At 41.3% G+C, this 19,158-nt stretch overlaps 1 protein-coding gene across 3 annotated transcripts in view; it reads left to right on the forward strand.

Annotated features, from left to right (window-relative positions):
- MPP2 (MAGUK p55 scaffold protein 2) overlaps window positions 1-19,158 on the forward strand; it is an 82,714-nt gene that overhangs the window by 25,896 nt on the left and 37,660 nt on the right. For 2 of the 3 annotated variants that reach the window (XM_081970989.1, XM_081970987.1), the window contains exons 3-4: window positions 3,092-3,210; window positions 10,895-11,047. In XM_081970989.1, coding sequence (XP_081827115.1) covers window positions 3,092-3,210; window positions 10,895-11,047 — 272 coding nt within the window. The remainder of the gene's footprint in view (window positions 1-3,091; window positions 3,211-10,894; window positions 11,048-19,158) is intronic. The other variant, XM_081970988.1, reaches the window with a different exon arrangement.

Below are 19,158 nucleotides of genomic sequence, written 5' to 3' on the forward strand. Positions count from 1 at the left end.
GGTAGTTGTCTACACTTGTCTACACTTTGGTAGACAGTGTTAGTACTCTTCCTATCCTGCTTCCAAAGTCCATCATTGGATTTCACTACTTCATACTGCTACAAAGGAAAGACGATTAATACTTCCATACTCTAAAACTGCCCTGAAGAAAATAGAGTATAAGCAGAAAATAAAATATGTTGAAAAAAAGTTTGCATTGAAATGTATATTCAAAAAGTTGAGAGCAAGTTGCATTTACTGTCAAAAAAGGCAAAGGAGCAAGAGAGTTTTGTTAACAATAAAGTGGCTGCCACAATGTATGTCCAGATAAGTCGCTCACTTCTTTAATCCCTTAAATTTTACTTTCCTAGACTCTGAGGAGCAGAATAAGTCAATCTTGGCCATCTTGCTGCTATCATCTTGCTGTAGCCAACCCAGTGTGGCCATCTTACTGCAGCCATGTCTCCATGGCCAACTCACTGCAGGACACATGGTGAGAGTTGTCCTGTGGTGAGATGGTCACACCAGTTTGGCTGCAGCGAGATGACCATGATGAGATGTATGCAATGAGTTGGCCTGATGAGTTGTCCAAGACCCTCCAGGGAGTTAGAAATGATTGTAAGTTGAGTGATAAGCTGTAGCCTCTAACTTTCTCCTGTTTTTGGAATGATAATGGGCTCATGTTGGATCCCAGGACACACTTCAAAGTACAGTAATTTGCCAAAATCCTATGCTTTGTTTGCTACGTCCTAATTTTCCTGTTAATTTTTGTAATTAATGTTTGAAAAATAATCTTTGAAAAAAATTAAGTGAGGCCTAATGATTCACTCTGGAAATTGTATATGGACAGAAAGTGATGCTGAAGAACATTGTTTGAAATAGGCAAAAAACCCCAACTGATTTATTGTCCAAAATGATTTCTTTCCTTTTATTTTTAAAAAAATGCAGCCTGTTTTTTTCTTCTTTCCACTGTCTTTGCTGTTGTGCTTTCAATATTAAGAACAAATACACTTTCACGCAGAGAAACAAATAAGATAAGATTAGCAACAGATGCATCACTGGAAGAGCTTCAGTAATTAATACTTGTCTTTAGATGTGACTGTTGCTGGTTTTTAAAAAATAATTTCCCTTGCAGCTTTGGAAGACTGCCTGCCCTGTTGACTGACTGGGAATAAAATCTTAGCTATTAAATCCTGTACAGATGAATTTGTGAAATGGAGATGAAGCCAATGCCTGTGGCACTCTGCCAATGTTAAGCAGGGTATAGGAAGTGTGCTTGTTTGCATGTGGGAAAAGCAAAGGGATTGCTTGTCTTAGTTTCTGCCCTGGATATGCTGATAAGAGGAGGGGATGTCAGTTTGACCTAATTTTTCCAAAAGAAGTAGAATATCCAAAGACTCTGTCCCTCTAGCTTTGGATATATCTCCCATCTGAATCATTCAGCATTGGCTGGAAAGGAATAAATTCAAGTGGGCAGCTTATACATTGAATATAATCTATATATCTTTGTGAGTTGGATAATATGCTGCAGAGCAGCTTGACTAAATCTGATTCTAAACCCTGATAATGCACCAAGATTTATAAAGTCACTTAGAGCTTTGTTGGAAAATCAACATTCAGGTTACACAGGTAGCTTTTGACTGTTGAAGATGCTTAGTGACTGTTTGAGATTACAACTGACCTCAAAAAAGGAGACTTATGACCCAGATGCAAAGCTCGTGTGTTCAAGCCCCCTCCATAGTCACATGACTGAACTTCAGGCACTCAGTAAATGACCACATTTATGGCCATTCTCTGCATGCCACAGTCACATGTATTTTATGTTTTTATGAAAATGAGAACACCTAGTTTTTGGCAAAATTGTACACGCAGTGAACTGTTGGCTTGCTTATTGGCCCTGTGTTTAATGCTTAATGAGAATTGCAAAAAAGATTGCACAATTGGGGTTGGTCACATGCCTGGTCTGTTTTACAACCATTATGACCTATGGCTCCATTATGGTTGTATGTTAAGGTCTACCTATAACAGATTCATCCAAATGAACAGATGATCAGAAAAATAGTATAAAACATAGTACTGTAATTATAATCAGCATGGTTGCAAACACAATGTGCAATCTTGTGAATACTTACCTAGCTCTCATTCTTTATACCTTGACTTTCATAGCAAGATTCAAGTCTCTATAGCCACTGAGCTGAGTCATTTATTACTACTTCAGCAATCAGGCATACCAACCATTTCCAGTGGAGCAATTCAGTAGGTGAGCTTGACCAAATGCAGAACACAAAGGCAAACTGCATGACAAATGATAATAGCAAAACCATGGATTGTTCTCAAATCCTCTTAAAGCAGCTTAATGAAATAGCTTCAGCAAACACACAGCTTTTTCTGGCAACAGAAGTTAAGGGAACATGTTGAGATGAACTATATCCAAAAATGTTAGGTTTTCATTTATTCAGCTAGTTAATTTAATTAGAAAAACATGACTTTTAGAGACAGTGTGATGCATCAGTGAAAGCATTAGACTGAGATTAGCAAGGAAGAAGTTCTGATCTTCATTCACTAGGGAATTTATTTTATAATCTAAACACAAAGGCATCTTCCTCTGCAGCAGTTCTTGAAGTGACCCTGTAATACTTGAGAATCATTCTGGAAAAACCTGCAGAAAAGAAGTGCAATTTCTCTGAAAAATCCTGAAGTGCTGCTCAGAGGGAGAGAAAAAAAAGATAGTCACAAATTGCCTTCTTTTCTTAGTACTAGTGATTTCTGGACAATGCTGTTGACTGGTAACTTGTAAGAAGAGGCTGAGTATTTGTGAATGAATGACTCATAAATATTTATAAAAATTGTATAACTCTTCCTCCCCACCATACATATTTCTAAGAATTCTTTCCACTTTCACCTTGTTTTCTACTGCCTGTGTGGTTTCATCTCATATATATGTATGTATGTATGTATGTATGTATGTATGTATGTATGTATGTATGTATGTTACTTTTCATCTCCTCTTTTTCCGTCTCTTGAAAGGTTAAGAGTAGATAGACGAACTCTCTGTTTTTCATTATTTTTACTTCAATAAGACTAATATTAGTACTATCATTTCTCTACACAGCTATGCAGCAGGTCCTGGACAACCTCGGTGACCTCCCCAATTCCATGGGAGCTGGAGATCTGGATCTCATCTTTCTCCGTGGCCTCATGGAGAGTCCAATAGTAAGGTCATTGGCTAAGGTACAGTTAAATGGGTAGCCAGGGATGGGATTGTAGCTGAGTAAAACCTGAACCTTCAGTTCCACTCACTTCCACAACATCACTTACTCTTTCTTGGTCTTGACCATAACACATTTTTCCAAATAGTTTAGTTGACAATTTCCTCTGTTCCTTTGTCCCTCCTCTATCCTTCCTTCCTCATGAATAAATTTGTATCTTTTATTCATAAAAAAAATCAAGTCCATTCCACTTTGTTTATGAAAAGAATTATTAACTTTGATAACTGCTTACTGAACAATCACTATTTACAGCTGCAGAATCTATTCTCAGTGGCAGGACCAACCAGGAAAATGTGAATAACAAAACAAAGAAACCTACTTCTTGGAACAAAAAAGTTATATTGTACTGTCCGTATGCAAAATCATGTTTAAATAAGAGTTTCTGAATTTAAAGAATCCTGGACGATCCCAGATTGGTGATTCTGCAGTATCTCCTTTCTTCCTTTTCCCCTGGGAAATTTCTGTAATGTTTCAGAAATTCTTCCTAATTTTATCTAGATCTTTCCTTCACACTAAGAAAGACTATTGATTCTTGCTTGCCTTTTAATACTTGCTCCATCACTTCTTTCTGTTCCTTCCTGGCATCTTTAATATTTACCATTAGATTCCCAACATTTACTAGCATAATTTTATCTATTTGTAACTTTAATGAAGCTGAATTCAATAACTGGATGGATAGTATCAACAGCTGCACTACTTTTAGTTTGTTGGCAACCATATGGAAATGGTTTGCCATTGCCTTCTCCTGGGGTCTGTTTTAGACTTAGTTTATTTTATAGCCTGTGAATTCTTGATGGGTTCCCAACCAAGTACTAACCAAATCTTGGTTTTTTTGAGATCAGCCAAAATCATTTGGTATGGTTTTAGTCCATGCTGTTTTGTTTTTTAAACTATTTTAATTTTATATCTTGTAAGATGTCTAGAGTCTATTGGAGTAGGTAGCTACAGTATATTTGATAAACTATCATTTTCCTCTTCCACCATCCTGGACGTTGGCTCATAAATGATTGATGAAGTGATTGTGTACCGTCATTTTTTATTCCTAGCAATCACAAAGGCAAAGTTTCTCTGTGAACAACCTGTTCTTCCAAGTCTTTCAATAGTGTGCTCTTCACACTGTAACTAGCCCATCCACCTTGCTGCTGTCTATCCGCTTCTCTTTCCTTCTATCTTTCCAAACATTAGAGCCTTTTCCAGAGAGCCAAGTCTTCACAAAATGTGTCTGAAGTAGAGTAATTTGAAAGTGGTCTTTTGTATCTTGAGTGAGAACTCTGAATTTCAATTTGCTACCAATATTACAACTAAGATTAGAATGGGAATTTATGACCATTGTTAACCATTTTTAGCAGTTTTCACCATTAAATATGCTAATTGGGACTGCTGGGAGCTATAGTTTAGCAAAATTTGGAGAGATACTAGTTCATACTAGTTCTACTTCCAAACTTAAGATAAAACTTTCAAGCAAACGGAATGATTCCTGGCCAAGAAACAATTAGAAATGAATTGTTGTCTCTCCCTCTTTTTCCATTATTCATTTCTGCCCTTCTTGCTTCCAGTAATTAATGTCTCCATATTTGCACTTATTAGAACCCATAGGAAATACAATATAATGAAAGAAAAATAAACTCATATAAATAATGCATGGTGGAAGGCAAGCAGCAGTTCATGTATGGCTGGGCTTTAAAGGAATGTTTGTAATTCTTAACCTAATAGCCTGAATTCCTTAGGCCAGTATTTCTCAACCTTGGCAACTTTAAGATGTGTGGACTTCAGCTTCCAGAATTTTCCATCAATGTTGTCAAGACTGAGTAACATCCTGCCTGCCTTTTTTGAAGAAAAGTATCATTCTGGAGTTAATGTGGAAACATACTAAGTACAAATATTTTGTTCCAATACAATTTTAAAACCTTTTTGTAAGTAAACTTATATAGAGAATATATTTATTCCAGATTTTGTATACTGCTCTCCCCTAAGAAGACTCCCAATGATTTACAGTATCATACATAAAATCAATAAAGTAAATGCAAAACACTGATAAAACTTAATAAAATCATCAGCCGCCCTGGTGTCTGTTATTCCAGCATCAATGTATCACGAAATGAGGAAAATCAAGAGGCAGGCTATTCCAAAGGGGAAAAAAGGAAAGGGAAAAAAAATACCTTGTGCCCCCCATGTTTCCTGGAGGGATCCTCAATATCCCTGCTCAGAATTATCAGACTGGTTAGATCAGCTCTGCCTGAAAAAGATGGTAGTTTTTTACGTGTAAAAACCAGACATTTGAACTGTACCCAGAAGCCTATTATGGCTGTAAAGTTTTTTTTTGGGGGGGGGTTATATTAAAGGCCAGCTTTTATGCAGTCTTCAGATACAGCCTCAACCTGACTATGTTATTGTAGTCTAATCAGTAATGAGAGTGTATGCTTATTTCCACCAAGGTTTCCAATTCCAGCTCAATCATCCTCAGAATCTGCCAGCTATGGCTTCCAAACAGTAGCCCTGAGTCTAGCAGTACTCTCAAATGTGTGGTTGCTTTTTTAAGGAGAGTGACACCACTTCCGGTGGCACAGCTGAGCTGGGAGAAAGCCATTTGGTTTTGAAATAAACAACACCCATCTCGCAGAGATTCAACTTAAGCCTCTTCCTTCCCATTCAATTCTTCACAGGCTTCAGACACCTGATCTAAGGCCCTTCTTGCATTTGGTAGTTTAACCTGGAGTAGAAACAAATATTTGCATATCATCGGCACACTGGTACTTCACTGTGGGTTAATAGATGAACTCTCTCAGCTTCTTCAAGCAGACATTTGTGTATGTTGTGAGGAGGCTGGGAAAGAAGTGCAAAGGAGAATAAAAATAAACAATCAAGAGATAGTTGTCAGCTTATCTCTTAAATTGCAGTGCGACAGAAAACCTGGAAAGAAGCATTTCACAGCATCTCAGAAAGAGTCTGTCTGAATGAGCTCACTGTATGTCTCTCTCTCTCTCTCTCTCTCTCTCTCTCTCTCTCTCTCTCTCTGTGTGTGTGTGTGTGTGTGTGTGTGTGAGAGAGAGAGAGAGAGAGAGAGAGAAAGTCAGATTGTAAGCTTGAACATGAACTTTAGCCCATGTTCAGTCAAGCTCACTTCCAAATTTCCTTTCATTTGCTAAACTAAGCAGCTTCTCAGAATAAGCAAAAAGAGAGAAGCCATTTCAGAATTGGATCTGCTGAATTGCTAGTGAAATCCCTGAGGCCTGATAAAATCTGTCTCAGTCCACGAGGCTTTAGGGATGGACCATTTAATTAGTCCTTTGATCTTTCAAATATTAGCAGGGGTGATGGAAAGTGATCCAAATATGGCAAATAATTCACAATTACATCTTCAATTTTCAGATGACATGCCAACTACTCTGAGATGGAAGTCTGAATTTATCATCTGGCTACCACTATGAGATTACTTGGAAAATGCTCATGTTGGCTGTGCAGGCCCTGAGCTCCTAAATCTTCACAGCATCCATCCTCATCCCAAAGAAATCAATAGCCTACACAACAGTGTTTCTCAACCTCAGCAACTTTTAAGATATATGGAATTCAACTTGCCAGCATGCTGGAAGTCGAAGTCCACACATCTTAAAACTGTTAGAGTTACTGGCTTAGAAGACTCTAAGCCCATCCCAGGAGTTTTCCTATTAAAAATAATGAAAGTGTTCTGACAAAATGATACCCTCTGTGTGTTTTAGGCGATCAATTTCCTAATTTTCCAGCATTATAGGGTTGGTATGAAGAATTGGTCTTTATTCAGCCAAATAAGTGCAGCACCATTCCACTTCAGTGTATTCCTGCACTGATTCTGGCAACGGGGGAGCTAGCTTCCCCTCTGGCAGAGGGGGAGCTAGACCTTGCAGGGATAACGGAGACCTGGTTGGGCCACGAGGGTGGTTTACCCCTCGTGGAAATGTGCCCACCAGGTTTCCGGGCATTCCATCAGCCCCGGGCCCTGGGTAAGGGTGGTGGGGTGGCGGTGGTTATTCGGGAATGTCTAGAGCCGAGGGAGTTCACTGTCCCTCAGATACCCGGGTGTGAGTCCCTTGGTGTGAACTGGGGCCCAGGGAGGCAGTGGGGCTTGCTGATTGTATACTTGGCTCCTCGCTATGCATCAGCAGCCCTGCCCGAGCTCCTCGAGCTAATCTCAGCGACGGCAGTTGAGAGTCCCAGACTTTTGGTCATGGGGGACTTCAACTTGCCGTCAACGGGAGCGGCTTCTGAGGTGGCTCGGGAGTTCATGGCTTCCATGACGGCCATGGACCTGACCCAATTAGTTCAGGGCCCCACTCACGAAGGGGGCCACACACTGGACCTCATTTTTGTATCTGAACAGTGGACGAGTGATCTGGGAATAGGGGACTTAGTCATCACGCCCCTGTCATGGTCAGATCACTCATCCCTCCCGCTGGACTTCCCTGGTGCTATCCCCCACCGCGAGGAGGCGGAACCAGACCCTACAAGCTGGTACCGCCCCAGGCACCTGATGGAATCGGACAGATTCCAGACGGAGCTTGGGCCAATACCTGTAGCCCTGTCCCGCTCCCGCTCCGAGGACCTAGTGACTGCCTGGAATAGGGCGACGACTGGGGCCTTGGACCGGGTTGCGCCTTTGTGACCTCTCCTGCGGCATCGACCGTCCCGGGCTCCTTGGTTCACTGAGGAGCTTAGGGTGATGAAGCGCCACAGGAGACGTCTAGAGAGCAGGTGGAGGTCCTCACGCTCTGAATCTGACCGAACACAGGTAAGAGCCTACTTGTGGACTTACCTTGTGGCATTAAGAGCGGCCAAGCGTAGACATTGTGCCGCCCTTATTGCGTCCGTGGATAACCGCCCTGCCGCCCTGTTTCGGGTGACCCGCTCCCTTTTGTCGCAGGGGACGCGGGAGACACCCTTACAGGGAAGAGCAGAGGAGTTTGGGGAATATCTTCAGGACAAAATTGATCAGATCCGGAGCGGATGGACCCCCGTCAGTGGACCAGACGAGCCGTCAACAGCGAGTCTTGAGAGACCATTCTGGGAGGAGTTTGACTCTGTTGCCCCCGAAGATTTGGACAGGTTATGTGGACGGCTGCGGCCCACCACATGTTCAATGGACCCGTGCCCCTCCTGGCTGGTACTGGCAGCATGGGAGGTGACACGAGGCTGGCTTCTGGGCCTGGTGAATGCCTCATTGGGTGAGGGATACTTACCAACCGCCTTGAAAGAGGCGGTGGTGAGACCCTTGCTCAAGAGACCTTCGCTCGACCCAATGGAGCTAGCTAATTACCGTCCAGTCTCCAACCTCCCCTTTTTGGCGAAGGTTGTTGAGAATGTAGTGGCGCAGCAGTTTCCACGACACCTGGACAAATCCGATTATCTAGACCCACGCCAGTCCGGCTTCCGACCCGGGCACAGCACAGAGACAGCCTTGGTCGCGTTGGTCGATGATCTCTGGAGGGCCAGAGATAGGGGTTGTTCCTCTATCCTGGTCCTATTAGACCTCTCGGCGGCTTTTGATACCATCGACCATGGTATCCTATTGCACCGGTTGGAGGGGATGGGAGTCGGAGGCACCGTTTTGCGGTGGTTCGGCTCCTACCTCTCCGACCGGAAGCAATGTGTGTTGACAGGGGGGCAGAGGTCGTCCCTGAGGCCACTCACTTGTGGGGTGCCACAGGGGTCGGTCCTCTCGCCTCTCCTGTTCGACGCATATGTGAAGCCGCTGGGTGAGATCATCCGTGGTTTTGGGGTTGAGTACCACCTGTACGCTGATGACACTCAGCTGTACATTTCAACCCCAAACCACCCCAACGAGGCTGTCGAAGTGATGTCCCGGTGTTTGGAAGCCGTCGGGGTCTGGATGGGGGACAACAGACTCAAACTCAACCCCTCCAAGACTGAGTGGCTGTGGGTACCGGCACCTCGGTTCAGCCAGCTGACGCCATCGCTGGCCATAGGGGGCGAACAACTGTCCCCTGTGGAGCGGGCGCGCAATTTGGGCGTCCTCCTTGATGCCCGGCTGTCAATGGAGGACCATGTGGCAGCTGTGGCAAGGGGGGCGTTCCACCAGGTTCGCCTGGTGCGCCAATTGCACCCCCTACTGGACCGGAGTGCCCTGCGCACGGTCACTCATGCGCTGGTGACGTCTCGCCTGGACTACTGCAATGCCCTCTACATGGGGCTTCCCTTGGGACGCATCCGGAGACTGCAGCTAGTTCAGAACGCAGCCGCGTGGGTTATCATGGGGAGTACACGTTACTCCCATGTAACACCTCTCCTGCGCGAGCTGCACTGGCTACCTGTGGCCTTTCGGGTGCGTTTCAAGGTACTGATCACCATCTTTAAAGCGCTCCATGGCATAGGACCTAGTTATCTGCAGGATCGCATCCTTCCACACACGTCCCTGCGACCTATCCGCTCACACAGAGAGGGACTCCTCCTGGTGCCGTCCGCTAGGCAATGCCAGCGGGCGACACCTAGGAGTAGGTCCTTCTCTGTGATGGGCCCAACCCTCTGGAATGACCTCCCCCCCGACATTCGAACTACCACCGACCTCCGTTCCTTCCGTCAGAAATTAAAGACTCACCTATTTCAATCAGCTGGCCTGGCACTCTCTTAGTTTACCTCCTGGGATATATCTTAATTGGGTTTGGGTTTTAATTGGGGTGTTTTTAGGGTTTTTTATAGTCTATTTATTTCTTGTACAGCCTTATCTCCTCCATCCAAATGTATTTAATTGTTTTATATTACTATTGTGTTTTTATCTGCATTTGACTGTACACCGCCCCGAGTCCCTTTCTGGGAGAGGGGGCGGTTTAGAAATCCAATAAATAAATAAATAAATAAATAAATAAATAAATAAATAAATAAATAAAAAATAAATAAATAAATAAATAAATAAATAAATAAATAAATAAATAAATAAATAAATAAATAAATAAATAAATAAATAAATAAATAAATAAATAAATAAATAAATAAATAAATAAATAAATAAATAAATAATAAATAAATAAATAAAACGAAAATGGTTCCCAGAAGTGAGATTGGATTCATATGAAGCCTGCTCTTTTTACCCTCCCCCCATTTCCATGAGTGAAGCTAAGCCTCTATTTGCCAGTCTATTATTTTTAGCTCCTTCTCTTTTGTGTCTGTTTCCCTGCTTGAGGCTTATCTAGAGCAGCTATTCATCTTTCATACAGCAAAGACCTGTTTGATTTCTGGCTACAAGAGGTCCAGGAAAAGCTCTCAGTTGTCTCACTGTTCCCCTTGCTGTGTTTCTGAGCAAGTGGGTTGTGTGTTTCCATACAGAAGAGTAATTACTTGGCTTCTTTTTCTTTATAACATGCACAGCCCAGTCTTTGTCTTCAGAAAGACTTGACAAAGCTTGACGGGCACCCACTGTGTAAAGCTATTTAACTCTAGAGATGTCTATAAGCCTTCTATGCTTATTAAAACAAAAATCAACAAACCTTAAAGTGGTGATCTTGTAATTTTTAAGGAACCCAAAGAACATAACTTAATATCCTTACATTATCTGCCAGGACACAAGTCTGTAGTAGGAGGACAAAGGGTTAGCATGGGTTTATCTGTTTATGTGTCCCTTTAATCCCTTCTTCTTTGCCCTTTCCTCATCCACCTTGCAGGCTCATGAGCGGCTGGAGGAGACAAAGCTGGAAGCTGTGCGGGACAACAATTTGGAGCTGGTCCAGGAGATACTTAAAGACATCACACACATTGCTCAGCAAGATAGCACAGCAGCTGAACTGGCCCGCATCCTCCAGGAGCCCCATTTTCAGGTAGGAGGGGGAACCTTGCTGGGGAGGGAAGAGGGGGAGGAGAAATTTGGAGAGCAGAAAGAGAGAGAATTCCAGAATTTTTATGTGCTTTGTTGATTTGTTTGTAGAGTGTTTGGCACTGACTTGGCAAAATAAGGAACAAAAATGATACAACTAGGTAAATGTAGATTCTGGACTTCATAATCTCACAGAGAACCCTCTTGAAATTTTATTACACTTAGAAGACTTCTGTTCTTGCTTAGAAATCTCCTAGATTTTGTCCCCAAAGTCTATTCAAAAAGGTTACATCTATATATGTATTAATCAGAGGGAAAGAAAAAAAAAGGGACAGAAAGCAATGAATATTAGCCATTCTGTTTTGTACTAAACTGAGTGTGTAAGCATTATCTATGATTAAGTTGGGAATTGCTACTTACTGCAGCATTTTGTTTGCTGGGATTTTATAAGAAAGAATATCAGATTAGTGTTTTTTTTTAAAAAAAATCTGAAACATCTGGATGATCAAAGTGATTAATGACCTGCATTTACAACATTATCTTCAGTGGCAATTGCATGTTTTCCCATCCAGGTGCTGAATTAAGAAGAAGTATCACTTTTATGTAACTTCAGGTTGTATCATTTATACATGTCTGTTCATTGACAAATATTATTTTGCAACTATTTGTTTTATATCTGTTTAAAAGAGTTGGCTAGATTTATATAGCTGAAGAGATTTTTATAGATCGTTTATTACCTGGTAAGTGTGTAATTTAAAATATTGTTATAAAAACTTTGAATTAGAGCAGATTTATTATTAGTAAATTTCAACCACACCTTTCTCTGAGTAAAGTGCCTTGCAGCTCATTAGATATGAATGTGTATGGAGAGCTAGATAGGCTTCGGTTCTTTTTAACATAAGGGTCCATGTTTAACCATGATGATGCCAAAAGGATGAAATATGCATGGTGACTTCATGATGCAAGCTTTCCCCCTTCTCACTTATACCATGTTGTTGCATTCTACACTTTGTCACTTGTTCTCTCTGCTCCCATCAGACATGTTTAAATCTCTTTAGGATGGCTGTGTGGCCTAACTTACACTCTGCTTGAATCACTGTTCAGTTGTCATCTGGCTTTAAAAAGAGATTCATAATAGAAGTCAGAAGATCTTGAATTGTCTATCAATATTTAGCACTTCAACAACAAGCTACTCAGCTTGGTCCTTCTCTCTATCATGGTACTAAAGTTGTAGCCACTAATTCTGAATTTGAATCTATGCACATACATTTTCATAATATTTTTTTTAAGTACCGTATTTTTCGCCTTATAAGACGCACTTTTTTACTCCAAAAAAGAGGGTAAAAATCTGAGTGCGTCTTGTAAGCCGAATGTAGCCACTGGGTCATCTGAAAATGGGGCAGGCAAAGGGGGCTGCAGAGATCGTGATGGCTGGAAAGGAGAGAGGTTTCGCTTTCAGAGCTCCCGCTCGGCTGGGCTCCCGAGAGGGCTTAGGCGGTGGTGGCGGTGGCAGCGTCTCCTCACATTGCTGGGGCGCTGCTTTAAGCTGCCCTCCTCCTGCAAACGAAAGGTGCCTCAAGGCTTTGGCTCCTGAGATCGGTGCGCTGCCATCCAAAATGCTGGTACCATGATCGCTGCAGCGCCCGCTTTACCTGCCGTTTCTCGGGCGGTTCCAGGCAGCAGAGATCGTAGTAATAGCATTTTGGATGGCAGCGCACCGATCTCAGGAGCCAAAGCCTTTGAATCAAGTTTGATTGTGTCCCATCTAGCGTTCTCCACCCCCAACCCCAATCTCTCCGGATCCGGAGAGATTTGGGGTTGGGGGTGGAGAACGCTAGATGGGACACAATCAAACTGGTACCACAATCGCTGCAGCGCCCGCTTTACCTGCTGCTTCCCGGGCGGTTCCAGGCGGCAGAGATCGTAGTAATAGCATTTTGGATGGCAGCGCACCGATCTCAGTAGCCAAAGCCTTTGAATCAAGTTTGATTGTGTCCCATCTAGCGTTCTCCACCCCCAACCCCAATGGATGGGACACAATCAAACTTGATTCAAAGGCTTTGGCTACTGAGATCGGTGCTCTGCCATCCAAAATGCTATTACTACGATCTCTGCTGCCTGGAACCGCCCGGGAAGCGGCAGGTAAAGCGGGCGCTGCAGCGATCGTGGTACCAGTTTGATTGTGTCCCATCTAGCGTTCTCCACCCCCAACCCCAAATCTCTCCGGATCTGCTTATTGCTATTGCTGCTATTGCGCCCAGCTACTGTATCTCTTTGCTGCATGAGAGATCCGGGCGGATTGGGGGTGAGTGGGTGGAGAACGCTAGATTGGGAAGTTAAAAGTTTTAGATGAGCCACCGGCTGGAGGGCTGGGGCCATGCAAGAAGCCCGCTCAGGCAGGGAAGAAGGGAAGGAGGGGAGGAGGGAGTGAGGATAGACAAGTAAGAGGGAAAGAGGAAAGAAAGCAGGAGGGCAGAAGGGAGGTGGAAGGAAGGAAAGAAAAGCAGACACGCTGGAGGGAAAGAGGAAAGAAGGCAAGCAGGCAGGAAGGAGGCAGAAGGAAGGAGGGACTAGGATGGAACTGGAAGGGAGGCAGGGAAGGAGGGAGGGAGAAAGGAAGGATAGGAGGATAGGGAAAGAGGAAAGAAGGCAGGCAGGCAGAAGGGAGGGAGGTGCAAGGAAGGAAGGAAGCATAGATAAGCAGGAGGGAAAGAAGGCAGGCAGGCAGGAGGAAAGAGGAAGGAGGGAACTGGAAGGGAGGCAGGAAGGAAGGGAAGGAGGAAGGGAGGGTTGAAGGAAGGATAGACAAGTAAGAGGGAAAGAGGAAAGAAAGCATCTGAATGTACTAAACACGAGTCTTCAGGGAAAAGATAGATACATTGTGAAAACTCAGCTGTCAGTTGATCTTAATGTTATGAAATGAAAAGTATGCCATTTGCAATTAACTTGGCATAAAATAATTCATTTGCATTTAATTGTTATTGTTCAAAGAATGTTCGGCCCTCCAGCATGTTCACTTCATCCAATCTGGCCCTCTTTGAAAAAAGTTTGGACACCCCTGTGTTACATGGTTGACATAAAATTGTTCTTAAACTGCTGTTAACTTTATACAGTTGATATAAAATATTTTACTATAGTATTTGGTTCAGAATCTTTTTTTTCTAGATTTTCCTCCTTTAAAATTGGGTGCGCCTTTTATTCCGGAGCGTCTTATAGGGCGAAAAATACGGTAATAGCAGCTTCTTTTTCTGCCATTTGTTATGAGTTTTCTTCTTCTTCTATATATTCAGTTGAGTGGAATGGCAGATTATGTGGATGCATGGATGGATGGATAAGTATGCCTAGATTCTTAATTCTTAGTCTGTGAAAAAATATAGCAGTACAACTTTCTTCAACCTGATGCATTCTAAATTCTTGGACTATGATTCTAGTCATCTCCAACCCATAAAGCTACAGCAACAATCACCCACCTTAGTGACACAAATTTTGCCCAAATTTCAATATAACTTCCTCTAATCTTTTACACAAATGTTAAATAAAAACATTGGGACAAGATAAAAACTTTTATCACAACCAAAATTCACAGGGATTCGACCGGAAGTCCCTCTCAGCAAGACAGATGGGGAAGGGATCTGAAGAGCCTCACATAAAATCTGTCTGACAAACCAATGCTGAGATCCTTTGGGATCAGAATCTCCCTGTGGGGGGGTGAAGAAGGGACAGCATCTCATCAGACTCAGAGGGAATGCAACAGGTCCCTCGGAGGTCATAGATTTGCCCTCTGAATCAGCATCGGGGGAGGCAGCATGGCAACATGGCTGCACAAGAAGCTGCTGGCTTCTGGCCAAAACACTGAACAGGAGCATGTAGGAGATGGGATGAAAAACCTGGTAATAAGATTTAATTAACCAAAATCAGAATTTGGAAAAGGCAAAGTACCTTGAGAGTATAAATAATATTGATGGACAGATCGGGATTTTGGCAGAAAGAAAGAAAGAAAGAAGAAAGAAAGAAAGAAAGAAAGAAAGAAAGAAAGAAAGAAAGAAAGGGAAAATGAAGGGTTAAATCATGAGCCTAAAAAGAACTACTTTCCTTAAATAACTTGGAGACAGAAAGGAGAAAGCAGAGAAGTGACAAACCCATTCAAACACAAGCTTGGAATTTGGATTTGGATTTGAAAAAGCTGTGTCTTTAAAAGAGATAAGGAGGCTTCACTCGAGTTTCTTCTAACTAACATATCTTAAGCAACTCTAATTAATGAGAGGTGGAATGTAACAAGGGGAAAAATCAAGAAAAAAAGCACTATTTTTTCACTTATAACCTAATCTTGTCTGCTGCGATGAATGGAATGTGAAACCTTGAGCAGGAAGTTTTAATTAACCAATTGTCATAAATCAGAATTTGGAAAAAGCAGGAGGCAAAGAGAAACATACCAAGGAGACTTGCTGTGTTTGAGTTCATTCTAATTAATATATTTTAAGCAACTCTAACCAACGAGAGGTGTAAAGTAACAATGAGAAAAAATGAAATAAAATCAAGAGCTGGGAAAATATGAAGTTTCTTTGCCGGAGGGAAATCAAAGGATCAAGATGGCTCCCTCTCTTCTTCCTCTCCACATTAGCTGAATTAGCTAAATTTAAGGTGGACCAGAAGTCTGAAATAAGAACTGTATAACTAACTGTAATTTTGGAACTGGACATTATAGAAAGGTGGGAATTCGAAGAACTACATGAAAATATAAAAAATATGCATAAATCATTAAAATCAAGTCTAAATAGAATTTTGAAGTTAGATATTGAGGAAGTGAAGGCAGAAGAGGTGAATGAAGTGGTAGAAGATGGGAAATTAAAAAAACAGACAAAAAACGTCATTGGGTTTGACAGTGGTATAGGAAAAATTGAAAAGGAGGGATGTGTCCCAACAAAAGGAAATAAAAAGCAGACATAAGATCTCACTGAGTTTGACAGTGGCACTGGGAAAACTGAAGAGGAGGGTTATGCCCCAACAAAGGGAAATACAAAAGATTTCACTTGGTTTGACAGTGGCTTGGGGAAAATTGAAGAGGGTGAACATGTCAAAAGCCTTACTAAGAAAATATTAGATAATTAGAAATTTTTATATGGAAAATATAAAGCTGAGATATGTGGTTTATTCCTATATATGATAATTAAACTGAGTTAGTAACTGATTGATTATGATAACTGAAAGATAATTAAATAAAGGTTAAATATGTGGAATATGGACAAATATGAAACTGTTATGTGGAGAATACAAAGTAGAGGTATGTGATTCACTTTTATACATGATAATTAAACTGAGTTATTAATTGATTGAATATGACAAATGGAAGGACAATTAAGTATAGGTTAAAATATATGAAATATGGACACATATAGAACTCTTTGTGAAGATGATAAACAAAGTGAGGTTGTACCGCTTGTTATTCTACATAGTATTTTAATGGAATTGTAATGAACATTGAACAATAAGGATTGTTATTTAAAGACAATTAAGGGTAAGCTAAGTCAAGATATGGAAAAATGGAGGGGGAACATGAAATATATTTATAATGAAAAATTATTGAGATTATAAAGACAAAACTACAAATTTGGGGTATGTAATAATGTATAACTATAAAAATATAATGATGAGAATAGCTGGGAATCATAACTAGGTCTACATCCCGGCCAAAAATAGGCTGTGTGTGTGTGTGTTAAAAATATAATTACTATATATGTATACTTTTTTTCTTTCAAAAAAAGAAGGAGGAGGATATATGTTAAAATTAAAGATGTATATTGAAATGGAAGTATAAATACCATCAAAATAAAATGGAGCTCGCTCAGAGGCTGAAATACCAAGTAAATGAGATGAAGAGTGTGGAGTAGAGGAAAGAGGTAAGGGAAGAAGAGAAGGATAGGAGAGAGGGTAGGGAGGGGAAAGTGGAAGAGAGAAAGAAAGTGGAAAGGGAAGAGAGGAGAAGGAGAGAGGAGGGGGAAGTAAAGAAGAGAAGGATGACAGAGGAAAGAAAAGAGGTAGGGAGGTGGAGAGAGGGAGAAGAAAGTGATGGATAGGGTATAAATACAGCATATGGAGAGCAGAAGAGCCAATAATTGTTTTGGGGGGTTGGTGGTAAGACGAATTGATGTAAATATTTAACAATATAATATAATGTTGGTTATGTAATAGTATATATGTGGATATATGTTGTGAAAATGAATTTTTTTAAAGAATCAAAAGTTCACACATTGTGATGAATGTTTCTTTTTTTATGTACACTGAGAGCATATGCACCAAAGACAAATTCCTTGTCACATTTGGCCAATAAAGAATTCTATTCTATTCTGTTCTGTTCTGTTCTGTTCTGTTCTGTTCTATTCTATTCTATTCTATTCTATTCTATTCCATTCCATTCTGTCAGAACCATCATAATATCAGCTCAACTTAATCAGACCTGGGCATAGTGTTATGCATTCTGTCTAATATTTATGCATTAGCTATGTACTATGGCTGTAGTATTATTATTATTCTCCCCTCTTATTGGTATTATTGATATCATCCTCATCCTCGTCGTGTTACTTTGCGTGTACACTGAGAGCCACTACACCAGAGACAAATTCCTTGTATGTCTAATCACACATGGCCAAATAAAGTATTCAATTCAATGCAAATGATAATATGCATTTAAACAGTATGACAGAATTCAATAATGGATTGGATGTCAATAACATGTTTGTGTTAGTTAATCAGGTCAGGATGGGGAGGCATATAATGGCTTATTGAGTTAAACAAGCACATGGTTGATGTACTTGCCTATGCCAACACCATCTTCCCAATGCACTCCCCACTTTGGAGCAACAAGGTGTTCTAGCATCTTCATTAGCTCCAGTTCTCATGTGTTTATTTTTATAGGAATATTTGTAATTTTATTTACAAATTGGAAATCCAATTTCCAAAATTCTCTCTTTTGAGTTCTATATTGACTGTTTTAAACTTTGAATGAAGTGTGGTGGTTACACATATTTCACAATAGGAAACCAAGATGACTGTGCTTAATAGGAAGAGAATTATACAACTGCCCCATTCAGAAAGTTTTTTTCTCATGCCCCCAAAGTAGGGAAAAGTAAGCCATGAAAAATGTTAGTTCTGATGTTTGTAATTTAATGGAAAAATCTTATAGTATTCTTTAGAATCTGAGCATTCTATTTCTATGTTTCCACTTTTGTCTATGTAAAAACATGTCATGGTCCCCTGTCAGTAAATCTAGAGGGCTACAATCAAGGGAGGCATTAAAAAAAGTTGCAAATTAACATAAAGCTTTTATGTTTTATTTTCTTCCTTTCAATCATATTGGATTCTCAGAACTGACTGAACAAAGTCCCTGCAGCTTTTTCATAAGTCCCTGCAGACATTTCAGAAATGGTTTGCCATTGCCTCCTTCCTGGGTCTGAAAGAAAGCGGCCAGACCACAAATCACCCAGCTGGCTTTGTGTGTAAACAGGGACTAGAACTCACGGTCTCTTCCCTGGTGCCAATACACCAAACTGGCTCTCAAATCTAATATAAAGCCTGTTTATTTTTGAGATTCCCCATATATGGAAAATAGCTCTAATGACTTTGTGAAATCTTGTTTTTCTGAGTTTCTGATATAGGATCCTAACATACCTTGTTTTCATGCTCTGTAGGTAAAAGTTCCCAAATTAAATTGCTTTCCCAACTGAAAGCAATTAGTTTTCAGACTAGGGAAGTATTGGAATATAATCACCCAACCCAGGACATGACTTTGTAAGTTTTATTATCGCCAATATAAAAGAGGCCAAAGGCTTTTATATGTTGTATCAAGTAATCCGTATGTTGTTGCTGCGAGTTAATACAATTTTGACCGTGGCCTATGACAGTGATGTTGCGTGCCAAAAGCAATGCACACACACACACACACACACACACACACCTGCACCCCCCTGCCCCCTGTGCATGCATGCGCAACCCACGCTCCCAATGCCAGGCGCACGTGTGTGTGATCCCTCCCATGCCCCGTTTTGGGCCTAGTAGGCCTCCCTGAAGCCTCCTGGGAGCAAAAATGGGCCATGGGGGGTGGGTGCTGCCCCTCCATGC

Source organism: Natrix helvetica, assembly GCF_964273705.1.
Source record: "Natrix helvetica genome assembly, chromosome: Z".
Lineage (NCBI taxonomy): Eukaryota > Metazoa > Chordata > Lepidosauria > Squamata > Natricidae > Natrix > Natrix helvetica.